The sequence below is a fragment of the Chenopodium album genome, chromosome 8 (assembly GCF_948465745.1).
Source record: "Chenopodium album chromosome 8, dcCheAlbu1.1, whole genome shotgun sequence".
Lineage (NCBI taxonomy): Eukaryota > Viridiplantae > Streptophyta > Magnoliopsida > Caryophyllales > Amaranthaceae > Chenopodium > Chenopodium album.
This window is the reverse complement of record NC_137841.1, coordinates 70,160,283-70,171,081: the sequence shown is the minus strand read 5'-3', so window position 1 is coordinate 70,171,081 and position 10,799 is coordinate 70,160,283. Positions and strand designations below refer to the sequence as shown.

At 45.6% G+C, this 10,799-nt stretch overlaps 1 protein-coding gene across 1 annotated transcript; it reads right to left on the bottom strand.

Annotated features, from left to right (window-relative positions):
* Positions 1–567: 567 nt before the first annotated feature.
* On the bottom strand, positions 568–2,989 carry LOC145555443 (BURP domain-containing protein 6-like). The gene is made up of 3 exons (XM_081617185.1): positions 2,921–2,989; positions 2,209–2,329; positions 568–1,577 (listed from the first exon to the last, which is right to left on the bottom strand). Exons 1-3 carry the CDS (start codon positions 2,987–2,989, stop codon positions 568–570), a joined length of 1,200 nt encoding a protein of 399 aa, XP_081473311.1.
* Positions 2,990–10,799: the final 7,810 nt, after the last annotated feature.

The following is a 10,799-nucleotide window of genomic DNA, read 5'->3' as shown; positions in this document are numbered from 1 at the left end:
ATATTGGCCCAATTATGCTCGGCCTGAGGCAGCGGGAGGCATACATGTCATACTTGGCCTAAACTCGATATACTACCTCCGTTACAGATTATATGCAACAATTTGACATAAAGCAGAGAGGGAAAATATCTAATCGTTGCACATAACCTATAACGGAGGTAGTAGCTATAATGTCTCGCCCTACAAGAAGTAGAGTTTGGTGAGTTAGACAAAATAGAGCTGAAGCACCATCTAAGCTTAATGTGTTACACAACCAAGCATACAATACATACACAGTAGTACATTTACACTCTATATTACAAGCAGTAGTAGAGCTACATAATATTACAAAGTTCTTAATTATTGCAAACGTTACACTAAATGGTAAAGAGAAGTAAGGTGAATTTGCATTGCTTTGTTAAGGAGGCGGCACAAAGCCTACTTAACATGCTCTTTCAAATTCAATCCACAACTTATTTTTTCAACAAACAAAGGTAGAATATAAAACAACAAACTAAGCTCACATACAACATAACATCATCTAACACTAACAATCAAACTCACACATACATTAGTACGCGATTTTTGTCACTTAGGCACCCATATTACGGTATCCTCAGCAGCCGGAAAATGGCAAATGTGTGTACTTCCCGGCACAACTCTAAGAACATTTTTCGCGTAATTGTCCAAGAAATCATTTGTTTCCTTGTGACAAGCAGCTACTGCCTCTATATTGCTACCGTCTTTTCCTACTAAGGACACCATGTAAGACCTTAAGGTCTTTGTCCTATGGCAGAAAAACACGGCGTAAGGGTAGCCCATCTTGTGGCAAACTACGGTCTCATGATCATTTTTTACTAGTCTTTTCACCCCATTGATTGTGTACTCCATTTTCGAGTCTTTCTTTACTTGTGTTGTAAGTGCTTTCACATTTGTACCAATCATGGAGATAACGTAGTCTACCATGGACTCGAGTGAGGTCACACATTTCTTCTCCACTCCTTCGATTGTAGGCTCCTCACAAAGCTCGATTCTCTTCGAGAGAACATAGGCTTCATTTGATTTAGGGTCCAAGGAAAGAATTTGGAGAGTTTCGGGTATCTTTTTAGATGAGAAAGGGATCTTGTTGGAGAGCTCTCGAGGTAGGAAGAAACCCTTTTTAATGCTCTTTTGAAAGTGCAAGGTCATTTTTGTACCAAAGCGAAGGTTTTTCTCTACAAAGAAAACTTGATCTTTGGTTGCACTATTAGCATTATCATCAACATGGACTGACTCTTTGATATTAACAGATTTTGCGTTGTAAGATAACAAACCAATATAGCCGTTGGTAGATGCTAATCCTTTTTTATTGTAAGATAACAATCCAATATAGCCATTAGTAGATGCTAATTCCTTTTTATCACCGTAAGATAGCAAACCAATGTAACCGTTAGTAGATGCTAATGCTTTTTTATTATCGTAAGATAACAAACCAATGTAGCCGTTGGTAGATGCTAATCCTTTTTTATTATCGTAAGATAACAAACCAATGTAGCCATTGGTAGAAGCTAATGTTTCTTTTGTACTTCCTTTAAGTGGCATATATGTTGGTTTAGCTCCTGCATTAGATTCAAATCAAAGAAAAAAAGTTAGACCGAGTATGAAGTAGTTTATTTTAAGGTATTTTTATCATAGTTCAAGGTAAAAAAAGGATTTATTATACAATGCCTCTGATTTTTCATTGATACAACTATATAAGGCTCTTAGAATTTATTCCCTTCAGATTATTTAGAAAAACTTATTAACTATTCTAGCCCAAAGCAGACTATATCACATCAGATTAGAAATATGATTTCATTTACTGTATATGTAGTACTTGTAATATTAGTCCTACCTCCGTTACAGGTTATGTGCAATGATTAGACATTTTCCCTTTCTGTTTTATGTCAAATCGTTGCACATAACGAGGTAGTATATATCTTTGCAGTAGATATTGCTATCTACAAGTCCAAATCAGATTATATCACCTCAGATAAAAAATATTAGTAAAGTTATTGTTCTTCCAAGGTAAAAAAATATTTTTTGTAAAAAAAAAAAGGTTTTACGTACTCCGAGTTAAAATTAACTAGGGAAGAAATCACTTCTTGTGTTTCAAAATAATTTCAAGTGTCACAACGGTCAATACATTATGAAATAAAGGGAGTAAATAAAAACAAATTAAAGAAAGTTGTATATAAGTAAGAAATAAACCAGATGGGGGTAGTATGTTCTTGATGGATTGGAGCATGGGAGTGTAAGGCAGCTTAAGCTTCCAGTAAGCTTCTGGAGAAATTGATGCAGGAGCAGAGTTCCCCACTTCCACCAGTGCAAGCTGAAATAAATATATTTCAAAAATGTTTAATAAAAATTCGGTATTATATGTAGACGAGTTAAATAAAATTCCACATTTCAATTCAAAGTAGCATATGTGAATAGTGATAAAAGTCAAAGTGTTAACTGTTACAACTAAAAAACGAAGGAAATATATGGTTATAATTAGAAAGGTGACAAATTATTGATCTTTAATTATATCCAAAGATTTAATTTCTAATTTAACAGAGAACTCCATTTGTTTCTTTAACACCATCAAGAGTGTTTGGGTCCAATTTAGTCCAATTGGGCCTAGTCATCAAATGATCCAATTAAAAGCCCAAGGTCAAGGTTCAACTCTCCAATTGTGCTAAAGTCAAGATCAGTCCACAAGGCAAGTCAACTGGGCCAAGGCCCACATCCTCCATATATGCAAAGGTATAAAAGCCATCAATATCACATTTGTACATTCATATATTCACACAAAGCCTCAAGCAATTAATTCTCTTGCATAGCTTTCTCTCTCTACACATTGTACTGACTTTAGCATCGGAGGGGCCTTCCTCGGCAACACCCCCGAGGCTAGTTTACGTGTGTTTGCTGTGCAGGAAACCTTCGGCCCAACATTACTTGGACCGAATCCAGTCTTCGCCACGTCACTGGACCTTCGGCAAGGTCCCATTGTTTTCACCCAAAACAATTTGGCGCCGTCTGTGGGGAAGACTTCAAAAAATCTTTAAGCCAATCAAAATCATCTTGCAATCATCTTAGTAGCAATGGCTAAGAACCGCAAGAACAAAAGCCTACGACAAGGAGCAGGCGAAAGGCCTAAAACTCCTACACCATCACCCTCACCGGACCGGAACTCTCCCAAGGGTGCCAGTTCGGGGGGAGGATCATACAGGGAGGATTCCCTTTCTCCCGTAATTCACAACTCTCATCATAGACCGAGTCCCTCTCGGTCTAACAGAGGTGAGTCCGATCGTAGGACTCATTCAGTGCCCCATAGCCAACCTTCGACCATCCGCTCTCATTCTCACACTCAGCCGAGGACCCCTTTGACGGGGCCCAGTTCGGAAGAGGTGGCGAGAGCGCTGGTAGTGCTCATGGAGGCAATGAGGGCACAAAATATGCCTCCACCTCGTGACCGAACTCCTCCGCATACCAGGCATCAGCGGAGGAAGCTAGACCACGATGGGAGAAACCTCCCTCCTTCTGGGAGCTGGAAAAGTGGGAAGAGGATACTTGGAGAACTGAAAGAGAGAGGAAAAAGAACCCTCAATTTTTCAAAGGATCCTCAACCTCTCGGCCAGGAACGCACAAGAGCAGCAGCTCAGCCTCTCGGCCGGAATCGGCCCACCGAGAGCAACCTGAGACTGTCCGCCGAAGCGTGCTCGACCGACTCGGCGGCAGGGAGCCGAGTGTGCATAGCCGCCTCTCATTCCCTGTAGCCGAGGCCCAAACTTCCCAGCCAGGGACGAAAACCACTCCTACCTCTCTAAGAGGGCGGAGCGCGGTCCCTTCGGCCAGGAACAAGGGCAAGGCCGTTATGCTACCCACCAGTTCCCCATTTGAGCAATGGATACTGGAAGAGCATGTGCCTACGGTTAAAATACCGTCGCACATCACATATGATGGGACTTCGGATCCGAAGGACCATATCGCCTCCTACGAGGGGCACATGCATCTCTGCCCAAGGTCCGAAGCGACCTGGTGCAAATATTTTCCCACCACTCTCAAGGGGGTCGCGCAAGCGTGGATCTCCAAAGGAGTAAAGGAAGGCTCTATAACAGGGTGGGATGACTTGTTAGCCAAGTTTAAGAGCAAGTTCTCCACGGCAAATCGCCGAGAGAAGACCACTGCTGAGCTCATGGGCCTGCAGCAAGGGGAGACCGAGAGTCTCCGGGACTACCTGACCCGTTTCAGCAACGAGTCATCCAGCGTCTCCCAACTGGACCAAGGGCTCGCTGTTTTTGCAATGCAGAATGGCCTTCAGCCCGGGAAGTTCCTAGACTTCATGGTCATGCACACCCCGCAGACCTTGGAGGAAGCTCTGAACGCCTCGGATAAATTCATCCGAGCCGAGGAGTGGAATAAAACAAAAGCCCAACCCCAATCTGGGAATGGGAAACAAAAACAACCGTCCGAAGGCCAAGGCCAAAAGACGAAAGGAAAGGCGAAAGCCTCGGAGCAATCTTCGGCCAACGAGCCGAAGAAGGAAAAATCTGCCCCATTCACAGACAGATATGAGTCCTACACTCCACTCTCTCTTCCACGCGCCAAAATTTACAGCGTGACAAAGGAGGAGCAGAGTTACAGAAAGCCAAGACCACTCCCAGAGTGGTATCAGCGAAAAAATAAAAATCAGTGGTGCGAGTTCCACGAATCACCGGGACATAACACCGAGGAATGTATCCAGCTGAAGGACCAGATCGAGGACATGGTCCGGAAGGGATACTTGAAAAAATACATCGTAGATCACCGCGAGAAAAAGGAGACCAAGAAGTCAGCAAAGGACTCTCGGCAGGACCTTGACTTCCCCCGGAAGAACAGCAAAAATGCAGAGGGAAAGTTCTCTCCAATCAATGTTATCTCGGGAGGAATATGTTCTCGGAGGGAACACAAGCGACACCTTAGGGCTCTAACCCACCAGGTGAACAACGCTGACATTCAACCTCCCCAGTCACCGGTGCCGAACATGACGTTCACAGCCGCCGACTGTCGGGGGGTAACATTCCCTCATGAGGACCCGCTGGTGATCATCGCCACGGTGGCCAACCACGACGTCAGCAAGGTTCTTGTTGATGGTGGCAGCGGAGCAAACATTCTGTTCCGAAAGGCCTACAATCAAATTAAGCTGAAGCCCAAGCACCTTACGCCGGTACCCTACCCGGTATCCGGATTCAACGGGGCTTCAACTTATCCAGATGGGAAGGTGACACTTCCTGTCACCATCGGCTGCGATGAGGCAGCCAGGAACGTCATGACTGAATTTTTGGTCATTGACGCCCCTTCAGTGTACAACGTGATTTTGGGGAGACCCATAATTCACGAGATCCAAGGGGTCGTCTCAACTTATCATCAGCTGATGATCTACGTTTCAGACGACGGCTTCCCCGAAAGGATTCAGGGCAGCCAAAAGGACGCCCGAAGGTGCAACTACCTCAAGCCATCCACTAGTCGCCCAGATGACGATGACAAGGATGAGGAGGAGAAAGAAAAAGAAAGAGGGCCGAGCACAAAAAAGCCGAAGGGTCTTAGTGCTTCAGCCCAAGGTTCTGTGCCCAAAGAAAAGGGGCCAGAAAAGGAAAAGGCTAGCTCTTCATCTGAGCCGAAAGACTCAGAGAGCCAGCCGAAGAAGAAAAAGTCTGGGACGCCTGCTGACATAGATAGCAGGCCAGATTGTGAAGAGTCCAGCCCATCAGCAATGGACATGGACCAGCAGACTGAAACGGTTGAGTTGACCGAAGGAGATGCTGAAAAATGCGTAACAATCGGGATGGACCTTGATCCGAACACCCGTTGTGAACTTATTCAACTCCTTCGGGGCAACAGAGATGTGTTTGCTTTCTCGGCAGCTGATATGCCTGGGATAAGTCCAGACCTCATCTCCCATAAGCTTAACGTCGATCCAACGTTTCGGCCAATTAAGCAAAAGAAGCGGAATTACTCCGCTAATAAGAAATGAGACATCACAGCCGAGGTCAAAAAGTTGCTGGACGCAGGCTTCATCGAGCCTTGCCAATATCCAGAATGGCTGGCAAATGTGGTGATGGTTCAGAAGGCCAATGGTACCTGGAGAATGTGCGTTGACTTCACGGACCTAAATAAGGCTTGTCCGAAGGATTTCTATCCCTTGCCGAGGATCGATCAGCTAGTTGACTCGACAAGTGGCCATGCCTTGCTTAGTTTCATGGACGCATTCTCGGGGTATCATAAGATCTTCATGCACCTTGACGATCGAGCAAAGACGGCATTCGTCACGAACGCCGGGGTGTACAATTATAAAATGATGCCCTTCGGATTGAAAAATGCGGGGGCAACCTATCAAAGGCTGGTGGATCAAGTTTTTGCCGATCAAAAGGGCCGAAACATGGAAGTCTATGTTGACGATTCAATCGTCAAAAGCAAAAAATCCGAGGACCATGTTAAGGACCTGGCTGAAACCTTCGCCACCTTAAGAAAGCACCAAATGAAGCTGACTCCGAAGAAGTGTGTCTTCGGCGTGAAGTCAGGGAAATTCCTTGGGTTCATGGTCAGCAAGAGGGGGATTGATGCCAATCCCTCCAAAGTCAAAGCAGCGCTCGATCTTCCTGAGCCGAAAACAAAGCGGGATGTTCAGCGGCTCACCGGAAGAATGGCAGCCCTTTCGAGGTTCATTTCCAGAGCTTCGGACAAGGGATTACCTTTCTTCAAAGCCCTGAAACTCCCAAAAACAAAAGAGCTTGTCTAGGAAGAAGAGCAAAAAGAAGCCTTCAAGCAGCTTCGGGAGCATCTGGCTCAACTCCCAACACTGGCTAGCCCAGCAGAGGGAGAATCTTTGTATCTGTACGTGGCTGTTAGCCCAGCCACCATCAGTGCAGTGCTGCTGAAGGAAGATAATAAAATTCAGCAACCGATCTACTTCGTCAGTCACACTCTGACGGATGCCGAGACTCGTTACCCTCTACTTGAGAAAGTCGCCTTTGCAGTAGTGGTAGCTGCTCGGAAGCTGAGACCCTATTTTGATTGCCATCAAATAGTGGTCTTAACTGATCAGCCGCTGGAAAAAGTCCTCGGCAAAGTTGAAAAATCTGGTAGGCTGGCCAAGTGGGCTTTCGAGCTCACTGAATTCAGCATCAGCTACCAGCCGAGAGCGGCCATCAAGGCTCAAGCTCTAGCGGACTTCTTGGCCGAATGCTCGTACCAAGAGACGCTAGACGATGAAAAGAAAATCTGGACCGTGTTTACGGATGGATCCTCCACCGTAAATGGTTCAAGGGCAGGGGTAGTGATAGCCTCTCCCGAAGGCAAATCCTTTGAGTATGCACTAAAATTTGCTTTCAAGGCTTCGAACAACGAAGCTGAATATGAGGCAGCAATCGCTGGCCTAGAATTGTGCATCTCTCTGGAAGCCGAGCATGTCTGCCTGAAAACAGACTCTCAGCTAGTTGCATATCAGATCGGTGGCAGCTACGAGGCCAAAGAGCCCTCCATGATAGCCTATCTTGCCAAGATCAAATCAATCATCGCAAAGCTGAGAACTTTTGAAGTTCAGCTGATCCCAAGGGGTCAGAATGCTCAAGCCGACGCACTCTCCAAGCTTGCCAGTTCAACTCTCACTGAGCTTAACAGATCTGTATATGTGGAAGTGCGCCGAGAAAGAAGTGTCGACGAAGCACCTGAAGTGTGCTGCGCCGACCCAGAGCCCAGTTGGATGGATCCCATCCTAGCTTTCAAGCTTCGGGGAGAAATTCCCGAGGATAGAATTTTGGCCTCCAAACTGAAGAGAACCAGCTCAAGGTTCATCGTCTTCAGAGGGGAGCTTCTGAAAAAGTCCTTCTCAGCCCCATTGCTGAAGTGCGTGGGACCAACGGATGCCGATTACATCCTTCGGGAAATTCACTTAGGCATCTGCGGAAACCACATCGGGGGAAGGACCTTGGCCCACAAAACATTAAGGGCAGGGTACTATTGGCCCACCATGATCTCAGACGCTAAGGAGCTGGTCAGAAAATGCGAAAAATGCCAGAAATTCGCACCAGTCATCCATTAGCCAACCCAAGAGCTTCAGTCTGTGCTGAACCCACTTCCATTCGCCCAGTGGGGATTGGATATTTTGGGACCCTTTCCAGATGCCCCTTACCAAAAAAGATGGTTAATAGTCGGCATTGACTATTTCAGCAAATGGATTGAGGCTGAGGCAGCTTCGAATATCACAGAACAAACTGTCAGGAAATTTATCTGGCAGAACATTATTACCCGCTTCAGTATTCTGAGGGTCCTTGTCTTCGATCATGGGAGGCAATTTGATAATCTGCCGCTGAGGCGGTACACAGATCAATTCGGCATCAAGTTAGCATATTCAGCAGTGTGTCATCCACAAAGTAATGGCCAAGCTGAAGCTGCAAATAAACAGATCCTGAACGCCCTCAAAAGGAGGGTGGAAGATCAAAAGTCCAAGTGGCTGGAGGAGCTCCCAGGAACCCTCTGGTCCCTTCGGACAATTGAAAAAGAGGCAATGGGCTATTCACCTTTTGAGCTGGTGTATGGTGCTGAAGCCGTTCTTCCAGTGGAAATCGGCTCTGAGAGTTTACGAGTGCACTACTTCTCGGCTGAGAATGAGCAACTTATGAAGGAATCTCTCGATTTCCTCGATGAAGTAAGAGATTCAGCCCGAGACAGAATGGCTGCTTATAAGCAGAGAATCAGCAAATTTTACAACCGAAGGCACTACTAGAAAACATGTTAATTGCGACGGAAAATTTTCGTCGGAAACACCCTGTTTTCCGTCGAAAAACCCATTTCCGACGGAATTCCGTCGTAACCGGTTGTCGGAAAAGTTGTTGTCGGAAAAACACCCTTTTACGACGGAATTTCCGTCGTAAATGGGTTTTCCGACGGAATTTCCGACGGAATTTCCGACGGATTTCAGTCCGCCGAGAGTATTTTCAAGCCCGGCAAAGTCCCTCGGAAAATTTCGACGGAATTGAATTCCGTCGTAAATTCTCGACGGAATTTCCGTCGGAAAATGCTTTAAAAAAAAAAAAAGGCCACCGCCACGCTGTACCACCGCAAGCCGTCACCCCACACCACCTCACACAACCAGCCAACCACACCAGAACCTTACCCACCATCCACCTACACCAGATCCACCACCCCACTACCCCACCTACAACCTAGCCCTAGCAGACCACCACCGCCACGGCGCCACTACCCCCCACATCAGCTACATCCAGCTCTGGCTCCCTAACCCTAACCACACCACCACCGCCACTAACACCACCAGTCCACCACTGACCCCCAAACTAACCTAAGCCCAGATCTAAACTATCCCACCCAAACCACACCACCAATCACCGCAACCCGAACCACACCACCATTCACCCTAACCCTAAACCCAGCCACCATCAATCACTGTAACCCAAACCACACCACCACTCAGGCCGTCACTCTCCCCACCCATATCCCAAACCCACAGCCACCACAACCATCTCCAGCCACCACACGCATGCACATAAGCCACACCCACCACCACCATCGAAATCCAAAAAATAATAATAAAAAAAAACAGAAACAAAATCGAAAATTTAAAATATAAAACATACCTTAAATTGAAATATGCTTCGAATTTCACCATGGAAACGGTTTAACAAGGCCAAATTCGGCCATTTAAAGTCTAGATCTAGGCTTTAAATGGACGAATTTGGCCTCAAAACCTTTAATTTTCTTTATTCATCATGAGAAGAGAGAGAAAGGGCGACTCCCTTGACCAATTTTGGTGTGATTGTGGCGGTGTTGTTGGTGATTGTGGTGGTGTTGTTGGTGATTGTGGTGGTGTTGGTTTTTGTCAAAAAGGGGGAAAGAAGAGGAAAGAGAGAGATGAAGAAAGTGAACATACGTAGCAAGAAGAAGAGAAGGAGCAGAAATAAAGAGAGAGAAGGAGAAGGAGAAGAGAAGGAGAAGAGCGGCTGAGAGAAGGAGAAGAGGAGAGAGAAGGGAGAATGAAGAAAAAGGAGGCTGAGGCAGCATTTTAGGGTTTTTAAAAAAATGGTTTTTTTTTAAATATATTCCGGCGAAAAATCCGTCGTAAATTTCAGACGGACTTTAAATCCGTCGGAAATGGAAAATTACGACGGAAAATTCCGTCAGAAAACACATATATTCCGACGGATTTAATTTCCGTCGGAAATTTCCGACGGAATTGTTAAATCCGTCGGAAAATTCCGACGGAATTTAGTCTCCGTCGGAACCATTCCGTCGCTATTTGACTGTTTTCTAGTAGTGAGGGTCAATGCAAGGCCTCTCAAAATTGGAGACCTTGTCCTTCGGAATGCTGCTGCAGTTCAGAAAGGCCGAATCCATGGGAAACTCTCAGCTGCATGGGAGGGGCCCTATGAAATCTGTGATGAGCTTCAGCCAGGGACATACCGACTTCGTCAGTTAGATGGAACTGAGCTGAAAAATCACTGGAATGCTGATGTACTTAAGAAATATCATGTGTAAACCCTTCGGGGTAGAACAATCTTTGTAAGTACATTTTGAATTATTAATGGAAGGCCTCAGAGCCACCATTTCTATAATTACTTGCAACTTTTTATCCTTTCAAGTTTTCTTTATTCTATCTACTCTTAAGGGTTTTTATTCAGCCTCGTCTGAAACCTTCGCCTTCGGGTAACTGGGTTTCAGATTGCTGAAAAACTCGTCTTTTTAAAAGAACTCTGGTCTTTCAGCTGAAGTCAAGCTTCAGTAAGGCTTGTTCTCCAAAGACATGAGTCCATGGACAAGTCTGG

Bases quoted from the DNA above. Each gene is read 5' to 3' on its own strand.
- LOC145555443 (XM_081617185.1), bottom strand. From the start codon at position 2,989: ATGGGACCTTGCCGAAGGTCCAGTGACGTGGCGAAGACTGGATTCGGT. The intron at 2,330-2,920 runs GTTTCCTGCACA...TATTTATTTCAG, and splicing joins CAAGTAATGTTGGGCCGAAG to CTTGCACTGGTGGAAGTGGG. The intron at 1,578-2,208 runs GTTTATTTCTTA...AATCTAATGCAG, and splicing joins GAACATACTACCCCCATCTG to GAGCTAAACCAACATATATG.